At 48.0% G+C, this 16,998-nt stretch overlaps 1 protein-coding gene across 3 annotated transcripts; it reads left to right on the forward strand.

Annotated features, from left to right (window-relative positions):
- Nucleotides 1–114: 114 nt before the first annotated feature.
- On the forward strand, nt 115–15,164 carry setd1a (SET domain containing 1A, histone lysine methyltransferase). Of its 3 annotated transcripts, none has more exons than XM_071399696.1 (21): nt 115–269; nt 1,144–1,288; nt 1,395–1,493; nt 1,603–1,873; nt 2,068–2,192; nt 2,359–2,615; nt 2,787–4,518; nt 4,628–5,569; nt 6,398–6,571; nt 7,348–7,429; nt 7,540–7,700; nt 8,008–8,044; nt 8,169–8,361; nt 8,522–8,577; nt 8,683–9,995; nt 10,404–10,755; nt 11,171–11,352; nt 11,774–11,884; nt 12,265–12,384; nt 12,567–12,704; nt 12,926–15,164. In XM_071399696.1, exons 2-21 carry the CDS (start codon nt 1,151–1,153, stop codon nt 13,097–13,099), a joined length of 6,657 nt encoding a protein of 2,218 aa, XP_071255797.1. In that variant the 5' UTR covers nt 115–269; nt 1,144–1,150; the 3' UTR covers nt 13,100–15,164. The 3 variants fall into 3 exon arrangements, with proteins under 3 accessions (XP_071255797.1, XP_071255817.1, XP_071255808.1); XM_071399716.1 differs by having other exon boundaries at nt 10,407–10,755; XM_071399707.1 differs by lacking the exon at nt 115–269 and adding an exon at nt 276–942.
- Nucleotides 15,165–16,998: the final 1,834 nt, after the last annotated feature.

Consider the following 16,998-nt stretch of genomic DNA (forward strand, 5'->3'; position numbering starts at 1 on the left):
TGATACATTGATCCTTACATTCGCCACAAGTAGTCATAGACAAGAGAAGGCACAGACGAATAGTTTTTAAAATCCTATAGCTACCTGTATGTAGTAGGCACACCCAACAGAAAAAATGTTAATATATTTTTAGTCGGTGACGTTTGTATTTTGACTGAGTTGACTATTCCGTTTATTTTCGTGTATCTGGATGGAGTATGAGGAAAGTGCTGACTTCGAATGACGAAATGTATTCGCAAAGACTGATGGAGTGCAGGCGAGGCTTTCAGGTTTGTTACGCGATGGCCGCTCGTTTAACATTATTTTGTTTTAGGACATAAACAAATAGTTCGTGAAATATTACGCTTTGTATGGTAACTACACAGCACCGGGAAAGTATCGACATTGTTAGAACTGAGCTATTGTGCCCACTGGCAAAAACGGAGTTATCTTTTCAGTTTGATACTCAGTGTTTTTCCCCGCTCGTCCTAGGCCTAGGTTCACTTGAGCGGCGGGTTGGTAGTTTCGGATGAAACGGGCAATCGGTTTGAAAGAGGCAGGTTCGGTTAGGCGAGTGAATGACGATTAGCAAGCTAACTTAGGTCGATCTTTGCATCGTTGTACAGAAATAATATTTTGAATAACCACTTTAAAATTTATGAAACTTAACTAGCTAGTTGGGATTTGAATAGCTAGCTAGGTAACAAGCTAACTTGTTAAATGAAACTGAGTATGGTAGCAGCTAACGCTAGCTACACATGCTAATCTAGTTTAGATATAGCTAGTTAGTTAAGGTGATCCGAAGTATATAACTAACGTTACAATAAGCTACCGTAGTTATCTAAATCATAACTAGCGGGTTGAAAATAGTGGAATCCTATCAAAACACAGCTAGCTAGCGTGTGACGTTGTCAATGTTTTGACAGCAGCACCAGGCTGGAGCGAGTTTACAGTATGCCAGAGGTAGGTTACCAATGACAAGAACTGACGTTTGATGTTACATTGATGTGACCTGTTTTATCAAAGGTTTTCTAAAACATGTTTTATTTAACCAAATACGAGTATGTAGCTAGCGTCATGTATACTTGTGCCTGTTATGAGGATACAAAATTATGGAAACGTTAGTGCCAAAACACTTAATTCAGTTGCATTTCACTCTTACAGTTATAGCATGGATCCAGACAGTGAGCCGGATACACAACGAGCTCTCAGTTTGCAATGGAAGAGCTATAAGCTCGTCCAAGACCCAGCCATCCGGAGGGTTAACAACAAAATATACCGATATGATGGGGTGCATTTCAGTGTGCCGGTTGGTATTGTTTTTACATACCTTTTTTTTTTTTTTTGGAGTAGGCTTGTTGTACATGTCCTGAATTGTAACATGAGCCTTTGACTTTTACTTGTCATCTCTCCAGGACTCGGGGTTCCCCCCAGTGGGAGATTTGCGGGACCCTCGACCTCGTAGAATCTGGTCCAGGCACACAGAGATGGCCCTGCCAGTACCCAAGTTCAAAGTTAGGACCCTAACTAACTTGCTGACTCATCATACACTCACACCAGCCTCACTCTCTAAAAGCTGCACTGTAGCATGCTATCTCTAATTTCCTTATTTTGTTCCCAAAGCTGGATGAGTTCTACGTGGGCCCCATTCCCCTCAAGGAGGTGACCTTCGCTCGCCTCAATGACAACATCAAGGAACCCTTCCTAGCTGAGATGTGCGCAAAGTTTGGAGAGGTGGAGGAGATGGAGATATTGTTTCACCCCAAGACCCGTAAGCACCTGGGCCTGGCCCGCGTGCTCTTCACCAGCACCAGGGGGGCGAAGGACACGGTCAAACACCTGCACAACACCTCCGTCATGGGTAACATCATTCACGCTCAGCTGGACATCAAAGGTATGACATGGATTCATGGCTTAATATCTATGTTTGATTTGATATAAAATCTATTTTGTATAAAAATAACTTCTATTGCAATTACTATTGAAGTATAGAGGTGTTTTATGGAGACATAATTGTTGTCACATTTGAATTTTGTGAAGATATTAGCTACATCCTTGTCTTATGGGTATGTTTGTGTGTATCTGCAGGCCAGCAGAGGCAGAAGTATTATGACCTGATAGTGAGTGGCTCCTACACGCCCCAGACTGTGCCCACAGGAGGCAAGGCCCTGACAGAGCGGTTCCAGCCCCCAGCGCCAACACAACCAGACACGGTACACTCACCAAGGGCTCATCACAACCATCCTACTGACAGTTTCATGGAGGATTTACCTTTATGGTCCATCATTCTTGAGAGGCTTTCATAAATTTCTACTGTGTAATGTTTTTTACTTTCATTGTCTAATTCTCCCATCTTCCTGTTCCTCTCTCTCTGTGCAGTCGTCAGATATCAGGCGGAGACTGTCCTCTGAGATAGCTGGCCTGGCTGTGGGCTTGGCTGCAGGGGTACCGGCTCTCACCCCTGGGAGCACCACCCCCTGCTCTGTGGACACAGGCTTCAGTGAGCAGCGTCTAGACACGACCCCCTCCTCCATGGGGGGGCCCTACACCCCAGGCTCCTCCGCTTCCTCGCAGGGAGGAGGAACGCCCTACACCCCTCGCTCTGTCTCACAGGACTCGGGTTACGCTGTTGCCAGGTCAGTATTGGGGAGAATGCATAGTAGCTCAGTTGTTCATTTATCCAAAAATGTGTTTGTCATTCCAAAAAGATATACACATTTCTCTTTATTAGGATAGTAATAGTCAATGTGGTAACTTGTGTTATATATAAACCCTCTATGAACCCTCTTTCTCCTTTTGTTTCTTAGACAAGTTGGATACAGTGCTGGCCCATTGACCAGTGGCTACCCTCCCCAGGACATGCTTCCCTCCTCCTCCTGCTCCTCCTCTACCGTCTCCTCCTCAGTCGGGGCATACAAAGCTCCCCGGTACTCGGAGGACCCCCATGCACCCCCTCAAGACCCCTACCAAAGGTGTCGCCCCACATACCCCCCTACCGGCCCTTTCCGTCCTAACGAGCCCCCGCTCTACCCCACATACCCAAACACTGGAGGGGCTGGACAGCACATGGCACACCACCCTGCAATGCCTCCCCCACCTCTTGCACCCCAGTACGAGCAGCCTCCTCTGACAGACCGGGACAGAGAGAGGGACAGAGAGCGGGACAGGGACTCAGGAGGGCGGTACGGTGCCGGTGGGATTGGCTCTAGAAGGTCATCTTACCAGGAGGCCAACTCTTCCTCCAAGTATTCCCACCACTCGCATCACTCAGAGAGGGAGAGGGGCTACAGACGGGACAGCCTGGGCTCCAGAGAACACGGCAGACACCGTAACCACCACTCACACAATCACAGCAGCAGTAGTAGTAGTAGTAGTAGCAGCAGCCGGCGACGGAGCAGCCACGACCGAGACAGCAGGGAGAGGGACAGAGACAGCGACTACTCAAACAGCTCCGACCCCAGATTCAACTCCAACTCCCACCGCTCCTCCTCCAACAGCCTGTCCCCGCCTCCATCTGCCTACCCCTCCTACTCCTCCTCCAAAGACCAACCCCCTCCCCACAACCCCTCTGTGTCCTCCCGCCTAGAGCCCTCCTCAGTGTATCGTGCCCAGCCTAGTGGTGCTGGTTCTGGGGAGAGGGGGTCTGTGTCTGACAAGGACCCCCGATCCCACCTCACCCCTCTGCCGCCCCCTCCACCACCTCCCCTCCCCCCTGCCTCTGTGATAGCGGCGGCTGTAGCAGAGACGCTCAGCACTCTTGACTTTGGCCAGGAGAGCCCAGTCAGAGAGGAGACGTGGACCAAGCCCAAACGCCAGCCCACCACCCCACCTCCCCCTCCTCAGCATCCCTCCACCCCTCCCTCTTCTCCACCCCACTCCTCCATCGCTTCCTCCTCCACTTCACCCTCCTCCACCTCCCTCCCACACCATCTCCCCTCCTCCACTTCCCTCTCCCCACCCCCCCAGCGAGACTCCTCCTCCCCGGAGCCAGATTCCACCAATGAAAGCCTGCCATTTGTCTACCACAGCAGCAGCTTAGACTCTCGTATTGAGATGCTCCTGAAAGAGCAGAAAGCTAAGTTCTCCTTCCTGCCCTCCGATGAAGATGAGGAAGAGGACAGGAAGGACGAAAGGCAGAGAGAGAAGGTGGCAGCAGCAGGAGAGGGAGGAGCAGGGAAGGGAGGAGCAGCAGGCGAAGGCAGGAGCAATAAGCAGAGGGAGCAGGATGGGGAGAAAGACAGGCGGAGGAGACAAGGAGGAGATGGTGGAGGCCAGCAGAGGAGGAAAGGAGAGAGGGATAGAGACGGCCGTAGAGGGAGGAAGCAGAGAACGGGGGGAGAGGGGAGGAAGAGTCCCACTGTAGTAGCACAAGCTACCCCCTCCTCCTCCTCCACCTTCTCACCCCGCGTCCCCACCACAGATGACCATACTAGTCTCCATGGAACAGGACCTCTGCAGGAGGAGACAGCCCAACCTGAGCCTATTGATCCAAGGACCAGACAAGGGGCACAGACACCCCCCTACAACGGAAAGAGTCAGGTAAGAACATCTTACAGATTGTATGGAAACGTTGGTGTATTAGCAGGGATTGTCAGTTGATGCAAAAGTGTGGGAAATTTGTGAATTCTCTCCTCTTTCCTTCCTGCAGTCATCCCCTCATTCCTCTGGGGAAGACATGGAGATCTCCGACGAGGATGAAGAACACACCATTACAGCAGTGACCACCCACCACGCCACTCCTTCCTCCGTCTCTTCTCCATCTTCATCCCAGGCCCCCCTGCCCTCCCAGACAGACCCCTCTGCCTCCCCCACTGACCCCACACAGCACTTTGGCACGTCCATGCCTGCTCCACCCATCCCCTCTTACCCCCCTCACCTCCCTCCCCCGGGCTTTTCCCTGCAGCCCCCTCCACCCCCCTGCATCCCCCCACCGCTGGGCCACATGGAGCTGCACTCTGAGTACCCTCCTCCCATGCCCCCACACATGTATGACTATGCCAGCAGTATGGAGCTTATGAACCAGTACAGTGGCGGAGCCCCCATGTCCTTCCAGATGCAGACCCAGATGCTGAGTCGGCTGCACCAGCTGAGGATGTCCTCTAATGGCACCGCTGCCCCTGGCGACGCCCCCCCTTCAGACTACTACCACTCCATGCCCCCTCCCCCACACACCCACCACCCCTACATGGACCAAGAAGGGGGTGGCTATGAGCAGGACCAGCAATACATGCCCCCCCACATGCCCTACGCCTACCCTGGCCCCTCTCAGATGCCCCACCACCACGCCATCCCCCCTCCACACACGGGCTGGGCCCCGCATGTCTTACCCGAACACTACGCGTACCACACCCCTCCGCCCTATGGGACTATGCCTCCTGTGGGGGGAGAGGCCCAGTACGGGGCGGAGGGGGACCCCCAAATGCCCCTGCTAACAGAGAACCCCCACGAGGCCACAGTGCAGCTGGTGCTGGCCACCCTCATCCAGGAGATGAAGAGCATCATGCAGAGGGACCTCAACCGCAAGATGGTGGAGAACATCGCCTTTGGAACCTTTGACGAGTGGTGGGAGCGCAAGGAGACCAAAGCCAAGGTAAGAGAGTGGAACAACATGTTCAGAAAGCACAGAAAAAATGCCCTATACTACATAACTGGTTTGAGGAGTTAGTGAGGTAACTTTGGTCAACCCTTGAGTTCAACTCGGGATAACTGGTACCATGAAAGTGACTCACCCTTCAGCCAGGTACATTTCTATGGCAACGAATCCTTCAGAACTAACCTGCAGGCTAACTTAGGGCTAACTCCATTTATCCTGAATGAAGTGTCTGCCATGAGTTGAGGACCAAATGAATCCGATTCCCTCCCTCTCATCAAGATTCCCTCCCTCCATCATCCCCCTCATTTTATTAATCAAATGTTTTTTTGTATGTTAAACATAAATGTTAAAATACCTATCGCATTACAATTAGTAATGACAGAATGCATTTGAAACTTGACGCACAATAAAACATGTATCTATAGATTTTGGGACAAATTAAAATGTGTCACTTTCTCGCCCATGGATTGATGTTTCAGTATTGTCTCGACGAGTTTGTTGTTCGATTAGCGACGTGCGACATGCAAGCGCAGTTACAAGCCTGCTAGAGTTAGCGGCAGGCGGACAAGCAATATCCACCGTTGTATTACGGATGAAATCTGAGCTGGAATGTGAAGCTAACTGAAGCTGGCTAGTTTCTGAAAACCCTGAGTAGATCTAGCTTGCATCGTAGTATACCCATCTGGTCAATTTAAATGGGTTTCTGATTTCTGTTTTTTAAGTCATACATGGTTTTCCTGTTATTTTTTATTTTTTTTATCCATTATTTGATTTTCTGTGATACCCATTGGCTTTTGTAAATCCACATCTGTCCTCCCTCCCCAGCCGTTCCAGACCATGGTTCGGGGTGTGGCTGCAGTGAGGGACGAGGACAAGAAGGAGGAGAACAAGGCCAGCAGCAAGCCCCGGGAGCCCCTCATGTCTCTGGTGGACTGGGCCAAGAGTGGAGGAATGGAAGGCTTCTCACTGAGAGGGGCGCTACGACTTCCCTCATTCAAGGTAAACAAGTACACAGAGGCAGCAGTTGGAACTGGGGAATTGTCAGTTACTGATACATACATGTTTGTACTGTGCATAGGAAATAGAGATGGATTAGTACTGTACATGTATAGACATTACACTAATACATGTTCATGTATAGACATTACACTAATACATGTTCATGTATAGACATTACACTAATACATGTTCATGTATAGACATTACACTAATACATGTTCATGTATAGACATTACACTAATACATGTTCATGTATAGACATTACACTAATACATGTTCATGTATAGACATTACACTAATACATGTTCATGTATAGACATTACACTAATACATGTTCATGTATAGACATTACACTAATACATGTTCATGTATATAGACATTACACTAATACATGTTCATGTATATAGACATTACACTAATACATGTTCATGTATATAGACATTACACTAATACATGTTCATGTATATAGACATTACACTAATACATGTTCATGTATATAGACATTACACTAATACATGTTCATGTATATAGACATTACACTAATACATGTTCATGTATATAGACATTACACTAATACATGTTCATGTATATAGACATTACACTAATACATGTTCATGTATATAGACATTACACTAATACATGTTCATGTATATAGACATTACACTAATACATGTTCATGTATATAGACATTACTCCAATGTATCCATCCATTCACTTAGGGATTTTTTCCACCATAACTTATCATGATATTAACTGTGTGTGTGTATTGTGTCCAGGTGAAGAGGAAAGAACCTCTGGAGCTAGCAGAGGTAGGAGAGATGAAGAGACCCAAGACACCGCCAGAGGATGACGACGAAGGTGAGCTTTTCATCAATGACCCCCTCCTTTGGGAATCCCTTTGGGGATTTGTCACCGACCGTCTTTGTGTTTCCTATGTTTGCTCACCTTCTCTCTCCTTCTCCCCCCAGACTCGTACCATGACAAGGGTCTAGAGGGAAGAATGGCAGATGGGGAGGGCCACAGGGCTGAGAGGGACAGCAGGCGGAGGAAGAAGAAGACGAGAAGTCGGAAACCTTGGGACCTGGACAGCGAAGGAGAAGAGACTTCTGACGGTTCTTCTTCAGATAAGGTGTGTGCATGTGCAAGGGATAATTTAGCATGAAAATGTTTCTCCACATAATAAAGTTTATCTTATCTCAAAAATTGAATAAATGGCTACAGAAACAATAATGCAGGATTCTTCTAATCAGTTGATGATTTCCGCAAGCAGTACATACTGGCAGTGTTGTTGTATTTCCCCATAGTGCTGGCTAGATGGCAGCATTTCACTGTATACCTCTTCATACTCTGCTGTACTTTGGCTTCATTGACTTGGGTTGAACCTGAGACACTGTTGTATATTATCACAAACTGTGTCCTTCTGTTCCTCTCTGTAGGAGGATGAGGAGGAGGGAAGTGACAAGGGGTCAGAAGGTAAATCTAGCATTCTTCATGTTGTCCTTATTGAAGCCAATGTGCCCCCATCACAGGCTTTCTTATCTACCTTTTCCATCATGCCATCTTATCATCTCTCACTTCCTCTCACTTCTTTCTTCAGATGAGGCCTTGAGTGCGGACAGCGATGATGAGAGCCTCTCCTCATCCACAGAGAGTTCTTCCTCCTCAACATCATCATCCTCCTCTTCCTCTGAAGACGAGGAGGAAGGAGAGCAGGCCGGCAGTGGACTGGACACCATGGATGAGTCTACGATGGACAGCACAGCTCTGGATACAGAGAAGGGGGATGACCGGTACGTTTTGAACAGTATTCCTGATTTTGAATATACCTGTATATAAGTATCCAAAATGTTTTCTATATATTTTCTATGGAAGTATCTTTATTGAAACTTGATTTGTTGCTCATTGTGTGTCTGGGTTGATACTGACCATTCCACTTGTTGTGCACTCCAGAGAAAAGTCTGCAGCTGCTGTTCCAAAAGCACCGCTCAGCGCCGAGATCAAAGCTGGTTAGTCACACATTTAGTTTCTCTGTTACTGATGTTCATTTCCATGGCAAGTGCCAATGTTGTTTTTCACCTGATTCATAATTCAAATATGTGCCCATATCTCAGAAATTGCTGCCAGCAAGAAGGATTCATCAACACTCAGCTCAAACGCTCGTCCTCCAGCCCCCCGCCCCTCCTCCCCAATTGTCATTGTGCCTCCTCTCAAGAAGCGAAGGAAGACCGTCTCGTTCTCTACCAGGGAGAGCGACTACAAACCCCACCTTCCAACGGTCCCCTTGTCCCCACCTCCCTCCACTGCCTCTCCTCTCTTGTCCCACATGAAATCTCACCTTCCAGACTCCATTTTCATCGCCTCCACACCTGGAACCACCCCCTCCAAGACTCTCTCACTCCTCCCCTTTGCCTCCAAACCAGGCGAAGGCAATGCCCTCTCTCCCTCCCCTGTTCTCACTGTTCCCTCGCCTGTACGCCCAGAAGACTCAAAAAAGAGCCCTGTCCCTCTGGTGTCCCCCCCAATCACCCCCACCAAGTCCCCCAACAAACGGGGGGCCTCCCCCAAATCCTCCGCTCCAGTGTGGGTGTGTCGCACCGTGCAGAACCTCCCCCTGGACCACGCCTCCATGGTCAAGATGGCCTTCGAGGAGGCCCCGCCCCCTGTCACAAAGGGCCGGGGCAGGGGACGCCCCAGGACTGTCAGCCTGTCGACCCCCACCCCTCTCCCCTCCTTCCACACCCTCAGAGAGGAGGAGGAGGAGGGACTGCAGAGGCTGAGACTCAGTGAGCAGCTGGGAGCATCCAGCCTGCTACAACTGGGCTCGGCCCCCACGGCTGATCTGTCTGTCCTGGCTGTGGCCCTGAAGCTGGACCCAGACGCTGGAGACTCAGAGGAGACGGAGACGTCAGACGAGGCAGAGGAGCAAAAGATGGAGGAGGAGATGCTACTCTCTCCCAAAGCCCTCCCCCTGGTTATGGACCCACAGGGCCTGTCTGCCCTGCAGGAACACAACTATTCCAAAGCCCCCTTCCACCTCATCCCTGCCCAAAAGAGGAGTGTCTCCAAACAGGAGCCTGGGGTGCTCCTCCCTGCAGACTTCAACCATCACGCCATCTCTGGGGTGCTGGAAGCTCCTGAGGAGGTCATAGGGGAACCCCTGCCCTCTAGGGACAGACACCAGGCTGAGTGTCTGTCTGGCATGGGGCTGCTGTGTGAGGATGGAGACATGGCCAAGGCCTTTGTGCTGACACCTCTCACCCCATCAGCCAAGAGGAAGGGAATGGCGGCGAGGGGCAGGGAACTGGAGGAGATGGGGAAAGAGAAGAACAAGAAGAGGAGGAGGAAAGATAAGGAAAATCTGGAGTTGCAGCAAACGAAAAAGCAGAAGGAACATCAGACCAAGAAACAGAAGAGGAAACTAGAGGTGTGAGGTTTTGTGGGTTTGTGCTTGAGTCAAGTGTCACAACTAAGAAGTGTTGAGCATGGTGCATCAACATGTAAAGATGGGGTGTTGCTCAACCACAGCTTACATTTACTGTAACTTTGTTGTCTTAAAATGACATGCAAAGCAACGTCTTTCCTCAATTGCACAAAGTTTCACAGCTTGACAGTTACATGGCCAAATTGTCATGTAAATATATATTAATAATGTCAAACAAATTACTAGTAAATTACAGTCTAATCTAGAAAGTCCCATCCTATGGCCTGTATTGACCAGTATTTAAGAACCTGTTACAGGCTAATTTTAGTTCCTGAGTTGACATCTTCCACTCTCTCCTTGTTCCTGTCCCTCTCCCACTCTCTCCCTCTTCCTGCCCCCGGTTCCTGTCAGGAGGTGGACCTGGAGGAGGATGTGGACGTGGAGCAGCTGGAGCCGGGTGAGCTGTCTAACACAGAGGACGAGGAAGATGAAGAGTGGGATGATGTGAGGAAGAGCGAGCGCCTCTTCCTCCAGGAGGCCGGGTTGACTTCGTCGCAGCGTTGGCCCAAGCCCATCCCTGCCCCGGAGCCCGTCACGTTTGACCAGCGCAGCGAGTTTGAGCAGATGACCATCCTGTATGACATCTGGAACTCTGGTCTAGACATGGAGGACATGACGCTGCTGAAGACGACCTACGAGAAGCTGCTGCAGGACGACCACAGCACCGACTGGCTCAACGACACACACTGGGTCCACCACACTGATATCCTTTACTACTGGCAGGGCAGGGGGTTTGGAATGAGGGTTAGAAGCCCTGCTTGTGGTTTAGGATCTTCCATGTGTTGATGCCTCTTATGAACAGTTGAGCTGTGTGTTAAGTAATGTACCGGTATGCGGAAGTCAGTGGAGGCTTCTGAGGGGAGGACGGCTCATAATAATGGCTTGAGCGGCGCAAATAGAATGGCATCATTCACCTGGAAACCTTGTGATTGATGTATTTGATACCATTCCACCTATTCTGCTCCAGCCATTACCATAAGCCCATCCTCCCCAATTAAGGTGCCACCAACCTCCTGTGGTGGAAGTAGATGAAATGGTGTGTAATGATGCATGTGTATTAAGATGGACTGGTGTGTGTTCAACAGTAACTGTTGTTAGCCTTAACGTGTGGCCTGCACTTACCAACATCCCCAACCCGCGGCGTAAGAAGAAGAGTGCAGACGGGCAGCTGCGGGAGCACGTGACAGGCTGTGCCAGGAGCGAGGGCTACTACGCCATCAGCAGGAAGGAGAAGGATGTCTACCTGGATCTGGAACTGCCTGAGCAGGCCCTACTGGAGGCTGCCGACTACGACGCCTCGGTACGCACACCTCTCTTTACCATCTCTCTCCTTTTTATACTATATATAGTCTCTGGCTTTTCATACAATGGTGTCATGTTGTTGCTTGTCATAGGCTCTGTGGTCACAGGTTTTGTTCCAATAAGATTGATGACCTTTGGTCATTGAATACAGGAAAGTTGGTGAACAAGTAGTGTATTTCTTATTTTAGCATATGCTTCACAATGCTGTAGGAAGTCCCGCAGAGTTTGTCATGCAGATGTATTCAACAGCTTTGCGGCGTCTGCTCGAGGCAATGAAAATGAACTCGCTTAACCTCAGATTAACTATTTTATTGAGCATTTAGGGCAAAGTGCCTCTGACCAGATAGTATTTAACTCAAGGCCATGTGATTGTGTGTGTCACTGGCACAATGTAACTCTCCTTCTGTCCTCCCCCTCAGGGCTCAAACCGGCTGCTGTCAGAGAGACGGTCGGAGCAGCGCCGCCTCCTCAGTGCCATAGGCATCCCTGCAGTCATGGACTCTGACCTGCTCAAACTCAATCAGCTCAAGGTACACAACAGCAGCCTGGAACTGTGTGTACCACTGATATTATCTAACTGCTGTGTTACCTCTGCTCTACAACCACCATGTCATTTCCCATGGGTTTCATTCTGAGAACTCACTTCTGTTACTGTGTAATGAAGACCTTGACCTTTTAAACCCATGCCAGTGTGTTGATAATGAGACTTTGATCCAGGACTATGGTGAAATCTAGAGATAAGGGTGATATTGCATTCAATCCGGTTGTCTAGACAAAGCTTGATGAGTTGGTTATTTTAATCAGTTGTGTAGTGCTGGGGGGGTGCAGGACTGAGTTTGTGAAACCCTGGACTAGAGTAACTAAATGAGTATTGCACCACTATGGCACTAACTCTTGCTTCCTTCCTCAGTTCCGTAAGAAGAAGCTTCGATTTGGCCGCAGTAGGATCCATGAATGGGGCCTGTTCACCATGGAACCCATTGCTGCTGACGAGATGGTCATTGAGTATGTGGGCCAGAATATCAGACAGGTACTGGTCATTGTACTGCTTGAGGAGTGTATGTGTGTAGGGCCATATTGTAGTCTGTACGTCATTCAGCCATAGTGTTGTGTCAGCATTAGCAATAGACACATGGCAAACATCAGTGTTTGTCTTTCCTGGGTGTTCATCTGGCATCATTGTTTGGCTGTTTGTGCCCGTTTCTTTGCCAGATGGTGGCTGACAACAGAGAGAAGCGTTATGCCCAGCAGGGCATTGGGAGCAGCTACCTGTTCAGAGTGGACCACGACACCATCATTGATGCTACCAAGTTAGGCAACCTGGCACGCTTCATCAACCACTGCTGCACTGTGAGTCAGCCTATACCTGCACAAGCAAAACAATACAGGATATAACAATGGAGTGAAGCAACGTGAAGACTAAATAGAAATACACATATTTCTATCATAGATATTTTGTGACTCTGATACACACACAATGTTCACAGTAACATTGACTGGTAAGATCCTCTTAAGTCGTTTTGTTTTCTTTGAATTACCTATAACTGGTCTCTGTCCTCTTCCTTCCCCAGCCTAACTGCTATGCAAAGGTGATCACCATAGAATCCCAGAAGAAGATCGTGATCTACTCCAAGCAGGCCATTGGCATGAATGAAGAGATTACCTACGACTACAAGTTCCCTCTAGAGGAAAATAAGATTCCCTGTCTGTGTGGAACAGAGAACTGCCGTGGGACGCTCAACTAGATATCACAGCATGACCACTCTCACACTGAGGTGTGGCAGTTCCCCGTTTCAGTCCCTCCTGTCCCCCCTCCACAACCTCCGACTATAACCAAGAACAAAGCCACACCCACCACCAACAGCCCCCTTCCTGACCCCAAAGCCCACCTGCTCCTCCAGACTGTCAAACAGTTGTCTGTACCATATCCAGAAAACAGAGAGACATGTAACGTTTGCACTGTTCACATGCTTTAATTTACCTGGGGTTATGGTTTATTATCTTAGGGGCTGTGAGACTCTCCTTCCCAGGGGTGTGATTAATAATAGGGCCCCCTCCTGTACCCCAAACCCTTGAAATGCAGCAGTAGTCTCCGCTGTAGCAGGATTTAATAACTTAGGACCACTTGTTCCCGTTCGATCAAGGGTGGCAATTTCCCCCCCCCCCCCCTGCCAACAGCCTTTCCTTGGAATAGAGAATGCAACCGTAACCTATCAGAACTGGTTTTGTGTGTCTTGTCTGCCTCCGCACAGATAGGGAGTGGTCCGAAAGCTCCCGCTAACCCAAACTCTCTACCCACACCAATCCGCACATAGACGCACAGGATTTACAAACATATTCAGGGTTTTAAAGGCGCTCGTTCGCAGCGCAGTTTTAGTTACACACTCTAATCCATTGGGACTTCAGTTATGCAAGATTTCCAAACATGAAGATTGTTTGAGCTTTGTCATTTTATAGTATTGCATATTCTTATTCTTGTTCTGATTTAGTTGCGTGAGCTGTAGGTGGGTGTGTGACTCTCCCCTCACCAGTTTGTTTGGATGTGAGACCATAGACTTAAATGCTAAATAAGAACAAATAATTTGTAGATCAAATAGTGTGTGGCGTCACATCAGTTTATCTTTAAAGCTTAAGATGGCTGCTGAGTTTTAGTCTGCAGGTTTATCTCAATTTGGAATGCATTGTTTGTTCCTTTTACGTTCCCCTTTCCCCATTGTGATGTTGTCCCTCCTCACATTAGGAAGCAGAGAAAGGACCTGACCCGTGTGTATCTGTGTTAAGAGAATGTATTCTTACGGGAGCGAGTGATTTTATTCCTGTCGTGTGAATGTGCTCTCACTGTCAATTAGAAGTTTTGTGCTATTGAACAACCTGCAAATGTCAGGTTGTCTGCGCTTTTTGTATGACATGGTCAAGGCACACTGTCAGGAAAACTGTTTCTATGAAATCTCCCTTATTTGGCAAACCATTACAGACAAATCTGTTCAAAAAATGTTTTTAATTTAAATGTAACCTTTATTTAACTAGGCAAGTCAGTTATTAAGAACAAATTTTTATTTACAATGATGGCCTACCCGGACGATGCTGGGCCAATTTTGCACCACCCTATGGGACTTCCAATCACGGCCGGATGTGATACAGCCTGTAATCAAACCGGGGACTGTAGTGACGCCTCTTGTACTGAGATGCAGTGCCTTAGACCGCTGCGCCACTCGGGAGCCCAAACATAACTCTGCCCCATTGACCTCTATACAAGTGTTGAGGTCTGTGTATGTTGGACTTTGTCATTGAGTGTGTGTTCTGAATGGTTTTAAAGGGTGAACTTGTGTAGATCAGATCTGGTAAATCTAGTTAAGTCGATCTCGAGGGGTCATTTTTCACTGTTATCCATGCTCTCTCAACTCAAGCAGTCGCTGTCACAAGTTTTAATCTTTGATTGAGATGTTTTAAATGTCACAAGGCCCCTCCGTGTTCTGTTTCTTCCACAGCAGAAAAGTAATCTATATTTCTTGTTGCAACAGGCGCTTTTCAGTACAAACCAACCCTCTAACTTTAAAATAAAAAGATGGAAAAAAAGTTCTGACAAATGTACATATTGTAGAGGTGTTTGTTTCTCGTAGAAACACACTGGTTCCAGTCTGTAAATACGTTGTTCCTCTCCTACTTCCCATGAGGAAAACTGTACATACCTTCCATTGTTCTTTTTTGTTTTTCCTTTTAATTAGATTTTAATATTATTTGCAATATTTCTCTTGTATTAATGCGTTGGACTCTTTTATTAATGGTGCATTAAAATATTTTTTAATTAAAGTGAAAGCTTTGTTTTTTTAAAGCCTTGGTTGAGTGTCTGGATTTTCCCCTAGCACCTGGGTTGTCTATAGGTGTTGTTATATTCACTCTGGCTATCTAATGCGGTTTCAGAGCACTCTCGTCCAAGTGTGCCAGAGTGCAGAATAACTGAGGAATTTACGAAAGCGCAACAATGGTTGACTGTGTCAGTAACCGTCGGCAAAAAAGATAACGTTCCTAGAGAATGAGTTGAAGAAAATGCAATCCTAAATAATGAGCTGTGTGAGAATGTAGCTGAACTTCAAAGGTACTCTCGCAGGTGGAATCTGAAAATCCGAGGTGTAAAAGAGGTAGAGGGAGAGGATATTAGGGAAACAGTCATTAATATCCTGGGAAAGGTGGCTCCGTGCATCAAAGACAGGCTAAGAGACGTGATTGATGTGGTACATCGACTTGGGAAACAAAGATCTGATGGACCCCCTCGCAATATCATCTTGCACTTAACTAAGCGCAATTACAGGGACATCGTCTGGAGAACGGCCAAGGGGAACACGTTTCTGGACGAGAAGAAGCTCCGCATCAAAGAAGCTCTCATACCGCAGGATCAGGCTGCCAGGGAGAAACTGTGGCTGCTTATACAGAAGGCACGACAAGAAGGAAAGAAGGCTGGGTTCAAGGGCCCACACGCGTTTATCGAATGATGTATGATTACTGGGTAACTGACATTAACCAAACTGGAACTGTGAGTACTGCCAAGAGTACAGTTAATGTACTACCACGAATAAATGTACTGTTCGAACTACACTTGATGAACACTTGCCAACTAAAAAAAAAGGAAGTAAATCGATTTGTTATACTATTAACCACCGCTACCTCAGCTGCGTCCAACAACAATATTGACGAATACGCTGATTCGGTGAGCGAGTTCATTAGAAAGTGCATTGACGATGTCGTACCCACAGCAACGATTAAAACATTCCCAAACCAGAAACCGTGGATTGATGGCAGCATTCGCGTGAAACTGAAAGCACGAACCACTGCTTTTAACCAGGGCAAGGTGACCGGAAACATGACCGAATACAAACAGTGTAGCTATTCTCTCCGCAAGGCAATCAAACAAGCTAAATCCCAGTATAGAGACAAAGTAGAGTCGCAATTCAACAGCTCAGACACAAGAGGTATGTGGCAGGGTCTACAGTCAATCACGGATTACAAAAAGAAAACCAGCCCGTCGCGGACCAGGATGTCTTGCTCCCAGACAGGCTAAATAACTTTTTTGCTCGCTTTGAGGACAATACAGTGCCACTGACACGGCCCGCTACCAAAACCTGCGGGCTCTCCTTCACTGCAGCCGAGGTGAGTAAAACATTTAAACGTGTTAACCCTCGCAAGGCTGCAGGCCCAGACGGCATTCCCAGCCGTGTCCTCAGAGCATGCGCAGACCAGCTGGCTGGTGTGTTTAAGGACATATTCAATCAATCCTTATCCCAGTCTGCTGTTCCCACATGCTTCAAGAGGGCCACCATTGTTCCTGTTCCCAAGAAAGCTAAGGTAACTGAGCTAAACGACTACCGCCCCGTAGCACTCACTTCCGTCATCATAAAGTGCTTTGAGAGACTAGTCAAGGACCATATCACCTCCACCCTACCTGACACCCTAGACCCACTCCAATTTGCTTACCGACCCAATAGGACCACAGACGACGCAATCGCAACCACACTGCACACTGCCCTAACCCATCTGGACAAGAGGAATACCTATGTGAGAATGCTGTTCATCGACTACAGCTCAGCATTTAACACCATAGTACCCTCCAAACTCGTCATCAAGCTCGAGACCCTGGGTCTCGACCCCG

Source organism: Salvelinus alpinus, chromosome 1 (genome assembly GCF_045679555.1).
Source record: "Salvelinus alpinus chromosome 1, SLU_Salpinus.1, whole genome shotgun sequence".
Taxonomy (NCBI): domain Eukaryota; kingdom Metazoa; phylum Chordata; class Actinopteri; order Salmoniformes; family Salmonidae; genus Salvelinus; species Salvelinus alpinus.

What these genes read in the sequence shown, in the direction of transcription:
- setd1a (XM_071399696.1), top strand. Translation starts at nt 1,151, where the DNA reads ATGGATCCAGACAGTGAGCCGGATACACAACGAGCTCTCAGTTTGCAA. An exon ending in CGCTCAGCTGGACATCAAAG is followed by an intron (nt 1,874 to 2,067) that starts GTATGACATGGA and finishes GTGTATCTGCAG; the next exon opens with GCCAGCAGAGGCAGAAGTAT. An exon ending in ACACTGGGTCCACCACACTG is followed by an intron (nt 10,756 to 11,170) that starts ATATCCTTTACT and finishes TGTGGCCTGCAC; the next exon opens with TTACCAACATCCCCAACCCG.